The sequence below is a fragment of the Haliotis cracherodii genome, unplaced genomic scaffold, assembly GCF_022045235.1.
Source record: "Haliotis cracherodii isolate W230 unplaced genomic scaffold, xgHalCrac1.p SCAF_12, whole genome shotgun sequence".
Lineage (NCBI taxonomy): Eukaryota > Metazoa > Mollusca > Gastropoda > Lepetellida > Haliotidae > Haliotis > Haliotis cracherodii.
This window is the reverse complement of record NW_027266267.1, coordinates 11,662,101-11,681,798: the sequence shown is the minus strand read 5'-3', so window position 1 is coordinate 11,681,798 and position 19,698 is coordinate 11,662,101. Positions and strand designations below refer to the sequence as shown.

Sequence of the window (19,698 nt, the reverse complement as noted above, 5' to 3'; positions counted from 1 at the left end):
TTCATCACGACTGGTATGTATGATAATAATGAATCAAAACGGTCGCCTTTCTTGATCTTGATCATACCATTTTGGAAGAGGTAGATCTGAGTGGTCGCCAAGGACTGTTGATTTGACTGTTATAAACCTACGTAAAGTATGGAAGTTACGATCATCTTTGAACTGAGATTTATTTGTGGTCAGATCAATAAGAAGATCAATAATAAGATTACCATTTACCACTGACGTACAACCGTTTGTGATACACCATATTGTTTGTATCAGTTTGTTACCGAATGGAGTGTGGGTTGGAATATGTTCCCAGCACCTAATGACTGTAGAAACATGAATATGGCTCTACGGGCACAGAGAGTGTGTACTTATTGGAATTCACAATTCAATGAAGGTGAATTTAATTATTTCTTTACATGCCCACGCTATGAAAAGGAACGTAAAATCCTTAAAATACTACTACTGCACATGTCCTAGCCTTATAAAATAAATACTCTCAACCATAATGAACGTATCTAATTTCTAAAAACATAAAGTGAGTCCTGGTTGATTGTGTGCCACCATGCCTACACGTCATGAATCTCTTGGCAAGCAGTGTATCACAATCCACTCCTGGTTATTTACAGACAATTGGGATATGCTTGAATATATGCAATAGCAGCATAGTGTCACTCACTCACTCACTCACTCACATATAGTCGTATGCAATGTAAATAGAATGGTGGCAACCCATCTAGTGACTTTGTTTCAAAGGTTGTACAGTATGTCTTACGTGATAGCTACTGTACTGTCAAACTTCAGAATTTGCTGAAATTGAAAACCAATATAAAGTAGATTTTACTGAATTTATAAGACTGAACTTTATCAAAAAAACATGAACACAAGTACTTCACGCGTATCAGTGTATTGTTGGAGTCGGTGATGCTGGTAACGGCGGTCGTGATCAGTGCATTTCCTCTGAAGGGAAGCTCCAACGGATTCAAAAATAGCAGGTAATAAAGAAAGTATTACACTAGCGTGTGTGTCATACCTGTTTGAGGAAAGTCATACAAGAATTCATGTATTACCGTCGCTCAGGCTCGGGAAATACACGATTTTTTTTTTTTAGAACGACTACTTCAACAGTGCCACTACTCCAATCTACTATCTACACGCAGTGTCAGACAGGGATAACCGTGGGAGAGCCTGCTTCAGAATAATGTCGGACTATGATGACGTGAACACTGTGACCAGGGTCAATGCTGCTACTTCCTTCCTCGATCTGGAATGAAAACACGATTCTTCAAGTGCAGACTCTAGAAATACAGGGACAAAGGCATCTTCTGACCTCATTCCCGATATTTGAGAACACTTGCCATTTCTCCGTCTCATTCAGCAACACCCACTTGGATCATGTATGAATAGGAATGATTGTGTCCCAGTCTAAATGTACGATAGGGATGTTTCTTCTCAAGTGTTCAAATGAGCGGATATGAGTATCATGTATGTGAGTCAATGTAATTTGGACATTGTCCTGGACCTCAAAACCAAAATAAATATACATATCTTCAGTTTACAAAATCCCTTAAATACACATCTTCTGACGGATGCAATTGATGATTGCCTTATAATATTCGTTATAAAAATACTATTTAGTGTATATTAATCTGCTGCAAAATTGAATTTACCATTTAATAAATATTAATAATAAATCGCAGTGATGTTTTTTCAAAGCCTCACCAAGTTTGATGTTTTGAAGGTGCACTCTCCTTATCCTCACAGTTCTTGTAACTGAAAGGAAACAGGAAAGATAATATTCTACCAAAAACACTGAGCAGTTATCTAACCGATCACCAAATAACAAATGTTGCAAGTGTTAAACATTTCACAAACGTTTAGCTTTTTAATGAGTGAGTGAGTGAGTGACTATGGTTTTACGCTGCATTTAGCAATATTCCAGCAATATCACGCGGGGGACACCAGAAATGGGCTTCACACATTGTACCCATGTTGGGAATCGAACTCGGGTCTTCGGCGTGACGAGCGACCGCTCTAACCACTAGGCTACCCGACCGCCCCTGCTTATTAATGACAGTTATGGGATCATACTTAAACGTGGTTAAACATTACTCTCAATCACTACATTAAATATGCATATTTCCTGATTCTAAAACAAAACTCACAACTGAGCATCTGTACACGCACTCCCTTGAACCCTTGTTCCTCTGCAATAAAACGTGTGTTTATGGATTACAAGTGTATGCTGTGACCATTACATCTTGGCTGTCTCACTTTATTGTGATTTGAATCCTCTGATTGACCTAACAGATGCAGTTTGTTTTAGAATTCATGGTAGAACACTTTGTAAACGAGATTATCTGTTTTTACTTCAGCCTTAAACATCGGACAAGGTCAAAACAGATATAAAAAAGTGTTTCCAATTGCAAAATTATAAACTATGTAGGTACTATTTATACCTTTGTTCATGACTGTCCAATATTCAGAATCTTTGTCTTCTCTGACGTCTTTGTATTTGAGTATCGGTCGACAGACGTGGCCGTCGTACAGGATCCCTTGACAGTGGGATAACTTCACACACGATCGACCACATTGTAGCCTTGGGTCCATGATAGACATGGACATGTCTCTAGCACCCTTGTGTGTAAGTCTCAACGTGTGTACGCGACCTCCGTGTGTGAGATCACAAAGGGATAACAGACCAATCACGTGCAGCCAGCTCGCGAGCCTCATAGTGTTGTCTGGAAAGCCAAGTAATTACATGATTCAAAATGTGCCAATACATACGTGTGGTTGTTGTTTAACGCAGCACAGGGTCATGTTACAGCTATATGAAGGCGGCATGTAAATAATCGCGTCTGAATCAAACAAGCCAGTGATTGACATCATGCATATCGACCCACGTAATTGGGATACGATGATATGCAATCAGCCAAAAACACCAAACCTGACTACCCGACCCATTTAGTCGCCTCTTACAACAGGCATAGGCTGCTCTTGGTATAAGTTCTTACCCGGAATCTCTACGGGCTTCCACCACTTAGAAAATACGGATTGCTCATAGAGGTGTCTATTGCAATATTATTGCCACATATAAAATAAACACAATTATATTTTCATAGAGGTATAACTATTGCGAATATAGTATAGTATTGCAACAATTTGTATATATCTTTATTTGTCTTGTCTAACAAGTCTGCCTCTTCTTAGTTCTGAAGATTTATTAGAGAAGGTATCTATTATTACAGCATGTTGCAAATGTAAACGTATAGATAACAGCAGACGGTAAAGCGAGGAGTTGCTTGTGATTATATCTAAATATGTATTTTATTGTTTTAGAAGTGTTAAAATAATCCATAGTTAATCATTGTATCAATGTCAGCAGTTGATAGTCCAGATATCGATGAAACATATTGGTTAAACCATCACGGTAATTTGATCTGTCGTTACATCCCTCAGGTACATTCCAGCGCCGAATTCAAAACATAAGAAACATAAGAAAGCTACACGATAGATCACAAAGAATAATGAAGAACGATAAAAAAACACTGTTATATCATGACGTCATTTCTGGGGTTTCGAACAAACGCATGCAACGTGATGACGTCGTAAATTGAACGGCGCTATTTTTGAAAGGCTAGTTGAGATAAACGCGATGGCCGAACGACCGTACCTAAAAGTGGGCGAGCTACGACATTCTGTACTGGGAGAAAAGGTACAGATAATGGCGGTCAATTGTTTTTGTGTTGAGAATATTCAGGAAATACCAACTTAACCCCTCTTTTCATGAAAAGGACTTGTATTTTGGATCGGATTGTATTTTGGGAGTCATCATTATTTAAATAAGGGTAAACATTTTTTAAAGCAAGTAAATGTTATTAACATCCTTAAAGAGGCTGTCAATAATGTTGATATCTCATATAAGAAATACACGATGCGCCCCTCTTGGTTTATTCTCCTTTGCTGAGTTATATTGTACGATAAATATCTACCTATCGCGTGTTTCTTAATCAGACACCGCTAACTAGTGATATGCTGTGTCTACAACCAGCAGGACTTCACATTGATATAACAGTTGCATCATATTATCACTAACATTTACATCCTTGTTGAAAACATACTGATATCGTGTTTTTATCATGTACATTAACATCGTATTTAGAAAACTATCCCAAAACTTATGGTTATTTTTATCAATTCACAACCTGTACCTACAACTCACCTGCTGATCAATTGTCTTCTGCAAACATATGAAAAATAACTACAAATGTTTTCCTAAGCTGGAGAACCACGGATATGTAAAATATTTATGTTCCTCAGTGATATCCTGAATGTGATGGGAGTAAACAAGATATCCATTTCACGCCACGCTAAATGGACAAGGACAACAAACGACCGATGTACTGTATTTCTTGTCGAGTGTATCACTTACAGTTTGGATACAAAGATACAGCCCTGGTTAGCAACATATGTGTCCTCAAAATAATACAAAACCGTGAACCCAGTACCTACAGCAGATGACGTGGGGGAATTCGTTGTAGTAGTTGTAGCAACTGTGACGCAGTATTTAGGAAGAGTAGCAGAATTATAATAAGGGGCAAGGGTTCCGTTCCACAAAGCGATGTCAGCACTACGACTATCTTAAACATATGTTAAAGTATAGGAATTACGATCATCTTAGCGCTGAGGTCGGTTTGTGGAACGGGGACCAGCTGTCGTAAGGGTAGTAGATAGTGCTTTCAGGGTTGTATAATACGGAGAGTTTTGTCGACATATCTGCTGTATAACCGGCAACGTGTAGAAACAACTCATGATCTTACTCCACTTTTAGAAATATTCTAGCAATATCACGCGGGGGGCACCAGAAATGTGCTTCACTCATTGTTCCCATGTCGGGAATCGAACCAGGGTCTTCTGCGTGACGAGCGAACGCTGCAACCCCTAGTCTACCCCACAATACTGCATTGATGATAAATCAGGGGCTAACATTCTAACGCGGAACAGCATGACCATCAAATCAGGTGGATCTGAACAGGACATGTCAACATACGGCCTACAGAAGATTTCAGTGTAGGGCCTACAGACCATGTCAACATACGGCCAACAGAACATGTCAACATACGGCCAACAGAACATGTCAACATACGGCCAACAGATCATGTCAACATAAAGGACCACAAAGCGATGTCAGCACTACGACTATCTTAAGCATATGTTAAAGTATTGGAATTACGATCATCTCAGCGCTGAGGTCGGTTTGTCGAACGGGAACCAGCCGTCGTAGGGGTAGTAGATAGTAGTTTCAGTATTGTATAATACGGAGAGTTTTGTCAACATATCTGCTGTATAAACAGCAACATGTAGAAACGACTCATGATCTTACTCCACTTTTAGCAATATTCTAGCAATATCACGCGGGGGACACCAGAAATGTGCTTCACAAATTGTTCCCATGTCGGGAATCGAACCAGGGTCTTCTGCGTGACGAGCGAACACTGCAACCACTAGTCTACCCCGTCGCCCGAATACTGCATTGATGATAAATCAGGGGCTAACATTCTAACGCGGAACAGCATGACCATCAAATCAGGTGGATCTGAACAGGACATGTCAACATACGGCCTAAAGAAAATTTCAGTGTAGGGCCTACAGACCATGTCAACATACGGCCAACAGAACATGACAACATACGGCAAACATAACATGTCAACATACGGCCAACAGAACATTTCAGTATAGGGCCTACAGACCATGTCAACATACGGCCAACAGAACATGTCAACATACGGCCAACAGAACATGTCAACATACGGCCAACAGAACATTTCAGTGTAGGGCCTACATACCATGTCAACATACGGCCTACAGAACATTTCAGTGTAGGGCCTACAGAACATGTCAACATACAGCCTACAGAACATTTCAGTGTAGGGCCTACATACCATGTCAACATACGGCCTACAGAACATTTCAGTGTAGGGCCTACAGAACATGTCAACATACAGCCTACAGAACATTTCAGTGTAGGGCCTACAGAACTTGTCAACATACGGCCTACAGGACATGTCAACATACGACTCATACTTGTTTGATCAAAGAACTTGATATAAGTGGCATATCAAACATGTAAGGCTTGTATGTTTACTGAGGAAAAGTCTGCCAAAACCTCGCCTCATTACCATCAACTTTAGAATTGAAGACACGTCCACTCTTTTGTATTGGGTTCAAACGCTCCCCAAATATCCGTACAAAGAGTGAGTGTGTTTAGTTTAACACAACTTTGAACAGTATTCCAGTTGCATCACTGCTTGTCAGCTTTATGTAGGAGGAAATTCCAAAGTGATGCAGGTCTAGGATGAGGACCACGACTACGGATACGCTGCTGACAAACCTAGATACACAATCGGGGCGAACTGCGATACAAATCCCCAATCATAGGTTACTGGCGTGCCCATGGATCCAAACTCTGCATATTGAATTGTCGGGCCTTAGACGACTCGGCTGCCTGTGCCCCCATCTTTCAATTTGTGTTTCAGAATACTGCTGGTACTGAAGTAAACAGCTTACTTGAGAAAGATACATTTTGCGACAAATACATTGAGCCAAACAATATACATGGTATCTAATGCCATCTGGCTACTTATGGAATAGTTATAATGAAGACAGGAATATGTTTACTAAAGTTCATATGACTTTATTACTAATATGTATTTGGGAATATGAATAGTGAGTGAGTGGGTGTAACGCCGCTTCATATGTTATTCCCAAACTGGCAAGGCTGAGGACGCCAAAACCTAGCTTAACACATTTCCGGGACTCGAATTCTGCTCTTGTTCGTGATGAGACACCATCTTAATTACAAGGTTACCTCACAACCGCAGCAACAATAACAAGGTTACTACTATGAATATAGTGTGTGAAGTTCTGGCAGCAGGGAATGGTGCAACACCACAATGTAAGACTAATGTGTGGTGCTGATGGCGATGTTATAAGGCGTCAAAGTTGTCACATTGTCAAAGTTGTCACATTGACGAACGTGTAGTTACTGGAACCATATTCATTCACAGCATTTAGCCGAATGTCGTACATTGTTGCCGGTTTTAGACCATCCAGCTTCAGTTGAAGGGCGTGGTCCTCCCTGGGCATGGATGGGTGGGTGATCCATTGACCGTCAGGTTGTCTGTATTCTATGTTGAAACGTTGTTTATAGGAGCCGTTGAAGCCTTTGTCCCATGTGATAATAATGGAACGCGAGTTCACGGTGGCAGCTTGCAGATTCGTTGGTGTATCTGGCTTACCTGTATTGAACACAAATCAGGACTAAAAAGCTCACAACATCTAAAACCTCAGCTCAACAACACACTGGACAGTTCTCAGAGGACATATAAACTAAATTTACTTCCATCATTCAAAGATCCAGTAACAAAATCCTGAAGCTTTTTCATTCATTATCCTCTTTGCACCACGGATGAAACATGATGTCCCTAACACTGACCCCCCAACCAACCACAACACACACGCACGCACATACACACAGACACACAGACACACATACATACCTTAATAATGAGATTGCTGTATGGGGCAATGTGGTCAATATCAAAATCGGATGAGGAATATGACACAACGTGTTGTACACCGTAAATCACCGAACTGCCTTTGGCCCATGCTGTCTGTCTGCACAGAATAAGCCACATACTACATAGATGGGGAACTTTGAGTGTTCAGGACTCCGGTTCACGAAGCAGTCTTAGCGTTACGTTCATAGTAAGTCTATTTATACTATGGGTTTTACGACTTCTCAATTGACATGCCATAATGTAACGGAAACACTGTTCAGAGCGGCGTTAATCACAACCAACTTATTTGTCACTTTAACATTTACCGTAGATAATAAGTTGAATGTCTTTGATCATGATGTTGCCCCCGACAGTACATCTACAGGTGTATGTCCCTTGCTCGGCACTGGTCAACTGGTCAAGCTGAAGGCGGGTTGAATCGGGAAGTTTTAACGTGTAGACCCTGCACACCGAGGATGGAGAAAAGAGATTTCATCATACACAGTGTAAGTGTTATTATTGATAGTGTATGGTAAATGTTCAGGACTGGCGTGGCCTTCCTTTCAAAGCCGTCATGAAAGACGTACCTGTTGCGTTTGGAATCGTTTCTGATGTAAGATCCGATGATATCGTCATTTTTGTCCAGCCATTCGAACTTGGCATCTTGCAGTTCGTCGCCTGAAAGCCCCTCTACTTTGCAATACATAGATGCTGAATTGTTCTTCTGTCGCCTTATCCTATCTTCTGATGGAGTAATAACGATTTTAGGGGGAACTGGAATAAAGCAGCACCCAAGTTAAGGCAGACAAAACAAACAGCGAATCTGAAATTGAGAACGGATTGGCATGACTTAGTCGGCAATATCACACAGAGTCAACAGCAGCTTCCATCATCTCTATCAGTCTGCTTGTTGTGTTCATGAGTCACCCACTGGCTTCCAATTATCTCAATCAGCTCTCTTTGTCCATCAATCAATTTATGTACACTTTTATGTTAATAAGTATATATACCTATGGTGTTTAGCACTATCCATCACATGCTTGATAAAGGTGTTAGGATCTACACCGAAACGTCGCACTAATTGTAATAAAGACGTTGTTCATCCATAGAACTCTTCTTACTTAAGTCAAGAGTTGTGTCTCTTAGGCCTATTAGAAATCTAAGAAGATGGGTTCGAATCCCAATTCACCCTGATAATGTTTCCAGGTTTGTCAGCACCATATACGTTCTCGTGAGTTTCACGAAAGTGGTCAAATACTACTACACTACCAGATGGTACACACTACTGACCAGTGGTCAGAGATTCAACCAGCTCAGAAATGAAATGTTTTCATTCCATCAAATATTCTCCATTGTCTGTCAAGCTACAACTATGACATAACCACATTCGACTGTAAATCACGAAATAAGAGAGGCTTCCTAAAACACTCACCGTACAATTTGAGTTGTATTTCTCTGCGGACGGTATTTCCGTCTATTATGGCACGACATGTATATGTACTCTTGTCGCCTTTTCTCAGCTCGTCAAAGAACAGCGTGCTGCCCAAGAAGGTCTTCTGTGTGAAGTATCTGCAGACAAAGAAAGAAAGTTGGTGACGGAATTCGTTCACACGCCACTTCAAGTACATCACGTCAGTTAAATGTGGGTTGAAACTAAGAGTTAGTGAGGTGGATATACTGTTCATGTTGATCGGCGAAAGACGGCTAGGCAGACATACATGACTGAATTCGAGAGAGTGAGTGAGAGAGAGCAATTGAGAGAAAGCGTGAGAGAGAGAGAGTGATATATAGAGAGAGAGAGTGAGAGAGAGACAGAGGCAGAGAGTAAAATAATAAATAAATATTTCCACATAGTTGATAATCACCTTCTTGGACACATTTTATAAGTGAGAATATCGCATGATATTCACAATACCTTTTTTGGATGTGATATTATATTTCTGATGCTAGCACCAATGTATGTACTATTGATCTTATATATTCCGCTCCATAAAATGACGATGTGGATAGACAATTGCATATTCCAAGAGCAAAATGTTTATGCACACTCCTTGAACTTTAAGCAGGAAACAACGTTCACAATTATAACGAAACCTAGTATTCCCGCCCCAAGTAAATCCAGGTGAGTCTCAGACATGGGCATTATGTTAATAATAGTCTTCGAGGAAGTGCCCCTTGTAAGACTTACATATGCCCTTGATCATATCACAGTTTATATGAATGAAAAAATGGAAGTTGTCCGTCATTTGAACCATCTGATACAAGCTTCATGACCACTCTAAATGTATGTATTCATCAACCTACAACTTTATAGCCCTATTTGGTGAATACATGTCATGCATGTTGATTTTGGTTTATAATGGGCTGCCAGACCCTTCATCGAAAAAATCCTTCTCGACTGTCTCCCTCACAAGTATGCACAATGGCGTGGATTAATGTGTAAGTGCGGTTTAGCGCCGCTTTTGGCAGTACTTCGATTGTTAAACGGCGTGTCCGTTTGATGTGGGAGGAAAGTCCGATGTGATGCAGGTACAAGACGTTAAGAAACCCACGAGCACGAACATAGTAGCTATATAATATAGTGTTGACAAACAAAGAATCACAATCAGGGTAAATCTAGGATACGAATCATAGGATTCTGGCCTGTCTCAGCTGGGCCCTGATATCAGTATGTATGCAGACATAGAACTATTATTTTTCTATAATACTTTTTACTGATATTGTGATGTCATCAGTCACGTGTATCCCTGAAGATTGATTTTCATACATTCTTCAAAGTGTGGAAAGGATATATTTAGATCAACCTTTGTTTTCTATCCTTGGATTTCTATTACAAAGCTAGTTTACATTGATTTGTGTATATAGAAAAGTGCCTGGGGTAAATGTGTGTACACTGGAAGATACGGAGGATACATACAGAAGACACCTATCTAACATTATAACACGATCGTTCGCAATAACCTTCCTCTCCACACACGTGTAGACAACGATTCTCAGGATTGACTGGTCAAGTGAAATGATGTCTTAGTTCTGAAAATGTGAAATCCTCTCTTGATGATGACGTCACAAATTGATAGTATGATGTAACAGTGAATTAAAATTTAACGCCGCATCGGCATTATTTCAGCCATATAGCGACACATTTGAGAAAAATATATTAAGAAACAATTTATAAAAAAATATTTGAGCATAAAAAAATTATATATACAGTTTTAAAACTCGGGCTACAGGCCACCAGTAACCAAAGCTAGGCCACCTCACTGGAGATCATTGGGACTTACAGTACCTCTGCCTCCTGCAAGATACCCCAGCAGAATTGACGTCATCACTTTAGCTACTGGCGGTTGTGAACAATTATACTAGCCAATATTAAAAAATACTCAGCAATGAGTTGGCTTAAAAACACTGGTTGATGATAGTTGCATCAATTATGAAAGGAATACGTGTCCCACAGGGGGACAATAATTTTACGATACTTTAACCTCTCCGGACAGAGCCTTTAATAAAGTCAGTAGATAATAGCATAACACCAAATTAAAAAACAACAACATTTAAATATTCACATACATTTACAAAAAATATATTACAGACCAATTTCTTTCAAACAGCTGACACGAGAAAAGAGATATTTCAGATTTAGGCTTTGATAATGTGAATCCCTTGTATGACGTAACAAGCGGTGCACTTCCGTGACGTTTGAGATGACATGTCATTTGATTGTTCTCCATTTTCTTTAACAAGATAACAAAGGGAAATATACTGGACAACCTACTCGGAATTAGGAAGTGTCTCACCAAAGGATTGGAGGTTCCATCAGTCCTTTGATACTTGATAATTCCTCGCCTGTAATTATGGTCTTAAATAAGCTAAATAGCGATATGTAGTCGGTACATATTTGAGACGAATGGAAATGTCAGAATTAAGAAATAGAATAGAAAAATTGTGAATTTGAAGGCCTTCTGTGAAACAATAATACTGGAATCGCTAAGAGGTAGACCTTTTAATATTCATGAGAAGGCGGGTGTGAAAAGAAAATATGTTGACGGAAAGGATGAGATAAAATGTTCCACCTGTTGGCTGGAGGATAGTCTGGATCATAACGTGATATGGAATAGCCGTTTGGGTACAGCCAGTCTACAGTTACATCTCTGCTGCCTGACGGTTCGGTGACTTGGCAATACAACGCTAGACCGGTGTCCCTTTCCCGCCTTATTACGGTCAGTTGTGGAAGTATAACAACCCCTGAAACAATAGGAAGAATACTTAGACCAAACACGATGGATTCCAGACCAACTAAAATGAGTGTATGTATATGACAAGCCAGTTAGACACTTACCATAAACATTGAGACGAAAAGACTTAAAAATTGTTTCACCACCAACTTTCCCTCTACATGTATATGTTCCGTGGTCTTCAAGCTTTACTTGATTAAACTTCAACTGGCGTCGTCGACCAAGTTTCATTGTGTAGACCCTGCAAGGTGTCAAACGGAGACTCGTAAAATATATTCACGCAGAAGATCATAACGTGAATTGTATGTATCTGATACCCGTATATATAATTTTAAACCCTATACGTGTCTGCAACTTGCATGGGAACATGTGGAGAAAAACTCGTTTCTGGTTAAACTCGCGTGGTGTTCGGCACTTTAAATGATAAAAGTACGCGAACATTCCTGGATCTTCTGTATCGTGGTGTACGATCCCATTCATCTTGGAACCTTGCAAATGTTTAGTTTTATACCTACACAGCTATTGTGGAATTGTGGCTTATTGTGGCATCACAATGTTTGTTGCAGCTCAGTAGATGTGACGTCACAGCGAGGATAATGTAGCGCTAAAGCATGATCTCTAAAACTGATTAATAATGTTCTTCAAATATAATCATTTAGTGATGCGTCCGTCACATGAGCTGCGTCAGTGACTATTGTGACTTGAAAACCTGAGTGATCGATCATTTAACAAAGTCGTGGCAGAATAGTCAATAACATTCGAACACACATAACTTTATTTCGCATTGTAAAGTACAAAGTTATGCGAAATAATAGAAGCTCTCTCTTTCATAGACGTGAGACGTCAAGCTGAATAGGGAGAAGTCATGAAACACTGTCCAACGTGAAGTTTATTTGTGAATAAAGGTTGTCGCCTAAATCAGCACAAAAGATTGTATCACCCACACCATTCTGACGAGATGAAGACATCGCTCCCTGTCTATTCACTTTCATGCGCACATATACTGGGATGTGGTACAGCGTGAACCACTTCTCTGGCCGCCGGGTCTCGCTGACTGTTCGTCTCAACAGTCGAGCTGCTTAATAATTGATCAAAACGAATGGTAAGTTAAAATGATCTGATTGTTGTTTCATTTCGACCTTCACATTAGATTTTAATCTTTTATGTATTTGTTATTTCTGTCATCTATTTCCTGAGATGAAAAAAAACGAATTGTTAAACAGCTAGGATTCCGAGAAAGAATATGAATCCCCAGCGACCTGCGCTTGTCTTAAGAGGCGACTAAATGGATCGGAAGGTCAGGCATGCTGACTTGATGGTATGTCATCGTACCCCAAATGTATGCCTCAATGCTCATGATGAGTATAAATGTATTGTCTGGATCAGCCTTTTTTTACAGACCGTCATCACATATCTGCTATACTGCTGAGTGCGGTGCAAAACAAAAACAAACAAAACACGAAATGCATTCTGAATATCAAGCTCAAAAAATGACGGATGCATATCTTTGATTTGTGGACTGGAACATGATTGGCACGTTATACAATAATACAATGCTAGTATTAATAACGTATGTTCGACAAAATGATTGATGGACGTAAATCATACTTAAATTACGTACCAGCATATGACAGTACTGTAAGGGAGTAATACTTGGGTAAATAATTGCAATGTAAGGCATGTTTTACAAACGTTACAATTTTACAAATACTTGTGATGTAACTTATATATGTAGTGGTTACATACCAGCAAAGGCTTGTGAAATAAGTTAGTTATATAAAGGGGCTATGATTGTGAATCATTCGACTACAATAATCACCTGCTGCTTTTGGGGTCATTTTCACTGAAAGGTCCAATGGATTTGTTGTTGTTGTCAAGCCATTCTAAGTTGGCAACTTGATCGTCTGAGAGTCCCAGCGCCTCACAAGTGAGGATCTGTTCACCTGTGTCTTGAACTCGCGTTATATCTCCAGATGTGGAGATGACAATATCTGGGGTTTCTGAAATAGATTTCAATCATGACGTACTCTGGCAACTTTGTATGAGCGTCATAGAGTTCTATTCGCTGGAGATAAAAAAAAACAACAACAACCACGGCTTCAACAAGGAAAAGTCATTGATGTTTCTGTTGTAGAAAAGACAGGTATTTCACAGTTATGGTGGAGGTAATAATAATAATAATAATAATAATAATAATAATAATAAATATAAATATAATGATGATGATGATGATGATGATGATGATGATGATGATGATGAAAATAATAATAACAGGTTGGAATACAGTAGTTTGGTAATAACATAGGGAATAAAGCAACGATTATGACAAGGGATTAGAACGATATGATATACATACCATAGTTTTAAATAAAAGCGAGAAAAAGTTCATTGCAAGATTCCGACTTTATCATGAGCATGTGTTTAAGAATCAAATAGTGACGATAGCAGGGTTAAGCGAAAAGGTGGGTGTATCCTACACCCGTCAAAAACACATACAAAGGCAAGGCAATTGTTCCCCAGAAAAAAAAACCCCAAAAAACGGGAACATGTGGTACAAGTAAAAACACAGCTTTTGAAACAGTCGTATTACTTTGAAACCTGTGTGGAAAGAGCATGGACGATTGTCCTCAAACGTTGTGCAATGTACACGTCATAGGTTATGGCTGCTGGAATACGGCTCGACATAGAGGGAAAGTTGACTGCTGGGAAAGTGAAGTCATCGCTCTTGTCATACAGTCTTGTGAATATGTATGCATAGTTATCAATATGAAACAGGCGGGGGTGTTTCACTGGTCTCTTCAATGTCAAGTTCAGGCGGGTACATCAGTGGGAGGTAGCTGGCAAAGCTATATCATATGTAATACCATATGATAGAAAGCAATATATCCTGAGTGAGTGAGTGAGTGAGTGAGTGAGTGAGTGAGTGAGTGAGTGAGTGAGTGAGTGAGTGAGTGAGTGAGTGAGTGAGTGAGTGAGTGAGTGAGTGAGTGAGTGAGTGAGGTTTAAAGATATTAACCTATAAGGACAAAGGTTATTTCATGTGCGAGTCTCTTACCATTGAAATAGAGCTGTCTTGATTTATTCATAGTCGTATCCCCGACCTTTCCTCTACACGTATATGTGCCTGCATCTTCATCTCTCCAATTTTTGAAGAATAATATTAAGCTTCGCCCTGAATAGGATGTGTGGATGCTACAAGCAAAGGAAAAGATAATGAAGATTCGGAAATATTGGAGCCACATTCCTGCAAAGTGGTAAACATATCATTCTTACTCAAGTGGGTACCAGTGCTATATTCATTTTGGTCCCGACTCGGTTATTTATAGGTCACAGTCATGTAGATGAACTACTGATTAGTTCGACTTAACCATCAGATTAAAAGAAAACCCAAACAACAGAATATTCTGTACCGTTTGTCCCAGTCGCGTCCAATAACATTGTTGTTCCTGTCCAGCCATTCTAACTTGGCATCAATACCGTCTGGCAGTCCAGGAACTTCGCATTGCATTGGAAACGAAACGTGGTACGCCATTAATTCATCCATTGGTGGACCAATAACGAGTTCTTGGGCACCTGAAAAAGTCACATGAATATCAAGCAATGAAAGTGATGTGTCTGTTTTCTAAACTCAGGATGAGTGACCTCACGCCCGGTGCTCATTCCTGGCCACATCCAGAACCATCTCAGATCTCAACCCGGTCATGAACTCTGGATACATCCCTGACCTCACTGCATCCCTGACCTCATCCAGGACCTCATCCTGTACCTCATCCAGGACTTCACCACATCCCTGAACTCATCCTGTATCTCATCCATGACCTCACCGCATCCCTGACCTCATCCAGGACCTCATCCTGTACCTCATCCAGGACCTCACCACATCCCTGACCTCACCGCATCCCTTACCTCATCCTGTACCTCATCCAGGACCTCATCAGATCCCTGACCTCATCCCTGACTTCATCCCTGACCTCAGTCTGACCTCATCCGGGACTTCACCACATCAATGACCTAATCCCTGACCGCATCCCTGACCTCACCGCATCCCTGACCTCATCCCTGACCTCACCACATCCCTGACCTCATCCCTGACCTCATCCTGTACCTCATCCAGGACTTCACCACATCCCTGAACTCATCCTGTACCTCATCCATGACCTCACCGCATCCCTGACCTCATCCAGGACCTTATCCTGTACCTCATCCAGTACTTTACCACATCCCTGAACTTATCCTGTACCTCATCCATGACCTCATCCAGGACCTCATCACATCCCTGACCACATCCCTGACTTCATGGCATCCCTGACCTCATCCTGTACCTCATCCAGGACCTCATCACATCCCTGACCTCATCCCTGACCTCAGTCTGACCTCATCCAGCACTTCACCACATCCCTGACCTCATCCCTGACCGCATCCCTGACATCACCGCAATCCTGACCTCATCCCTGACCTCACCACATCCCTGACCTCATCCCTGACCTCATCCTGTACCTCATCCAGGACCTCACCACATCCAGGACCACATCCAGGACCTCATTTCTGACCTCATCTTGTACCTCATCCCTGACCTCACCGCATCCCTGACCTCATCCCTAACCTCATCCTGTACCTCATCCAGGACCTCACAGCATCCCTGACCTCATCCAGGACCTCATCCAGGACCTCAACGCATCCCTGACCTCATCCAGGACCTCACCGCATCCCTGACCTCATCCCTGACCTCATCCTATACCTCATCCAGGACCTCACCACATCCCTGACCTCATCCCTGACCTCATCCCTGACCTCATCCTATACCTCATCCAGGACCTCATCTCTGACCTCATCTTGTACCACATCCCTGACCTCATCCCTGGCCTCAGTCTGACCTCATCCAGCACTTCACCACATCCCTGACCTCATCCCTGACCGCATCCCTGACCTCACCGCTATCCTGACCTCATCCCTGACCTCACCACATCCCTGACCTCATCCCTGACCTCATCCTGTACCTCATCCAGGACCTCACCACATCCAGGACCACATCCAGGACCTCATTTCTGACCTCATCTTGTACCTCATCCCTGACCTCACCGCATCCAGGACCTCATCCCTAACCTCATCCTGTACCTCATCCAGGACCTCACTGCATCCCTGACCTCATCCAGGACCTCACCGCATCCCTGACCTCATCCAGGACCTCACCGCATCCCTGACCTCATCCCTGACCTCATCCTATACCTCATCCAGGACCTCACCACATCCCTGACCTCATCCCTGACCTCAGTCTGACCTCACCACATCCCTGACCTCATTCCTGACCTCAGTCTGACCTCATCTCTCACCTCATCCTGTACCTGACCCAGAACATCCACATGATGATATATGTTCCGATCAAGACCTTTGATGACTACGCAATTAACGTGTTCTTACCATACATTCACTGTAGACACAGATGTTGTTGTTCTGACCATGTCTAAAGTGCCCCAGCTGTATAATCACAGAGTTGAGGACGGCTTTTTGGAGCTGGCGGACATTTCCGGAACACACCAGCCCAAGTGATTGCTGCGTCACTTTAAGCATGTATATATTGACATATACAGCAGTCAAGACAGTTGTCACACATAGCTACTGGGCTATAATATGTCCAGTGTGGTGCCGCCTTCAAACAGTCAGCTTCAGCTCGATTCTAGCTCAATACAACTCGTTTATGAATCTGTGGATGGGGATGTACAACACTGATACTGAGAGTGACACAATAACCATGGTATGGCAGCGGTCAGAGGTCAGCGTCATGATTATCCCCCGCTTTGAGCGATGTTAAACTCACTCACTCCTGAAAATCACGGAGAAAGGTCTATAGCTCTGTACAAAAAGGAATTTAAGACAATGTTCGAACTCATTTAAGATTGTGACTGGTAACATCATTCTGTAAATTGAATTTCTGTGAATTGAATAGTTTTTGAGAAAATGTGTGTCAAAGGTGAATCGGACGGACGGATGGTAGAGCGGACGGAAGTACGGACGGACAGCATTACAGTAATATTAGCATTTCAGCTTAATACTGAATGAAGCCCACAATCAAAGCCACAATCATATAATATGACTGGCATGTTCTTAGCTCAACTACTGGCGATGTAGTGCCCTATACATTTGACCCAACCCTGTCCACACAACATGAGTGAGTGTAGTGGGTCTACGAGGATATTCTTATTACTAAGTTGAATTAACTAACATAAGATAGTTATGCGATAAATCGCAAACGTACAATGAACAACGCAGTGTGGTTTACTTCACGATAAAACATTGTTCTATCATGACGTCATTTATGGAGATTCGGACATTCGCTCGTAACTTGACGACGACGTTATTTTTGAGAGGGTTGTGTCTCTTGAGTTGATCCCCATAGATGATCCTGGGTAATGCAGATAAAAGCGATGGCCGAACGATCGCATCCAAAACCGGGGGAGATATGACAATCGGTATTGGGAGAGAAGGTACAGGTAGTCGATGTGAGGATTGTGAGAATATGCGGGAAATACCCACCTATGCATATAATGGACTTGTCCGACATTACCGAGGTCTGATTCTATTGAGAGAGTCATCTTTTTTAAATAAGGATAATTTATTTTTTAAAGTTTGTACATTGTATCATCATCCTCAAAAAGAGTGATGTAAAAATATGCAACTCGTGGTCCTTGTGGATCGTACAATAATACACTGCAGGGAGAATAAACCGCTCGGGGCTGCGACCTACATGGTTTATTCTTCACGCAGTGGTTCATTGTACGATTATGTGTACTTGATCCTTAGCAAACTTTGTAATAATATAACACATACAAGTATCATTACATCAAGGCATTGAGCCATGCAATTGCTTGTAACATGATAATATGGAAATCATGACCCAGAGTATACAACTTAGACAACCGGACACGTGACCGTTTCGCCATGAGACAACCCAGTTATATTCTCAATGAATTTCTGGTGGCACAAACACCATGTTTGCTGGCAGCATAGCTTGCGGAAATAGTTTCACATACGTTGTACATAATGTAAGCTTATCGCGAGGGGAAAACGGAATATGTGGCTGTGCACCCCGAGCGTTTGTGTTTTGCCATTTGTGGTCATTTTTAAGCTCTCTACAGCATTTGCATCTCCAGTCAATTGTCAGTGAATTCGGATTTTCTGGAACTAGGATGATATTTCGATTATTTAGAATGAGTGAGTGATTTAGTTGGGTTTTAACGCCTGTTTTAACAATGTTCCAGTTATATCGCGGCGTGTCAGCTTAATTTGGTAGAAAAGCCCGAGGTGATATCTCACTTCGGTGAAACCCACGTGCTAAAAAAACCTAGAAACAGAATCGAGGCGAAACAGGATTGGATCCGCAAATCATAGATATATGGCGTGCCCAAGGGACACAAATCTGCACAGCGAATCGCGGCGCCTCAGACGACTGGGCCACCCTGGCCACTCGAATATTAAGAAAACACTTGTGATGAATCATTCATGCACATATTATAAAACATAAAACCGTCGTTAAAAGTAAACTCTACTCACAAACAGCAAGGGGGCCCAAACGTATTACCAATAGCAGGAGGTGTCTCATGTCAGCGTCCGACATGGCTGTGAACTGCAAGTCTAATGGTTGCTCGTCAGCTGGTAATCTGTAAAGTGTTAAGTACATGCAGGGTACGAGTTGGCGTTTAGTAATGTGGCGGGCTTTTGCATGTGTAGGCGTCAAACATTTAACCTTTTAAATGTCAAACTGTCAGATCTGACTGGTAATTGTAACAGGTTCGCCAGTCTGCAGACGATTAAAATGTTTTTCAGATATGCCAGACTGGTCCCAATTGTTAAAGTCATATGAGGTAGACGTCTAGGACGCAGCGATTCGCTGTGTGTCCCTTGGGCACGACAGAAAACTATGA

The 19,698-nt window shown here is 41.4% G+C and overlaps 1 protein-coding gene across 1 annotated transcript; it reads right to left on the bottom strand.

Moving 5' to 3' along the window:
- Window positions 1–6,709: 6,709 nt before the first annotated feature.
- On the bottom strand, window positions 6,710–19,409 carry LOC139458177 (fasciclin-2-like). The gene is made up of 10 exons (XM_071239509.1): window positions 19,328–19,409; window positions 15,190–15,352; window positions 14,835–14,971; window positions 13,599–13,779; window positions 11,884–12,020; window positions 11,618–11,789; window positions 8,980–9,116; window positions 8,135–8,321; window positions 7,874–8,010; window positions 6,710–7,286 (listed from the first exon to the last, which is right to left on the bottom strand). Exons 1-10 carry the CDS (start codon window positions 19,389–19,391, stop codon window positions 6,994–6,996), a joined length of 1,608 nt encoding a protein of 535 aa, XP_071095610.1. The 5' UTR covers window positions 19,392–19,409; the 3' UTR covers window positions 6,710–6,993.
- Between the last annotated feature and the right edge of the window lie 289 nt (window positions 19,410–19,698).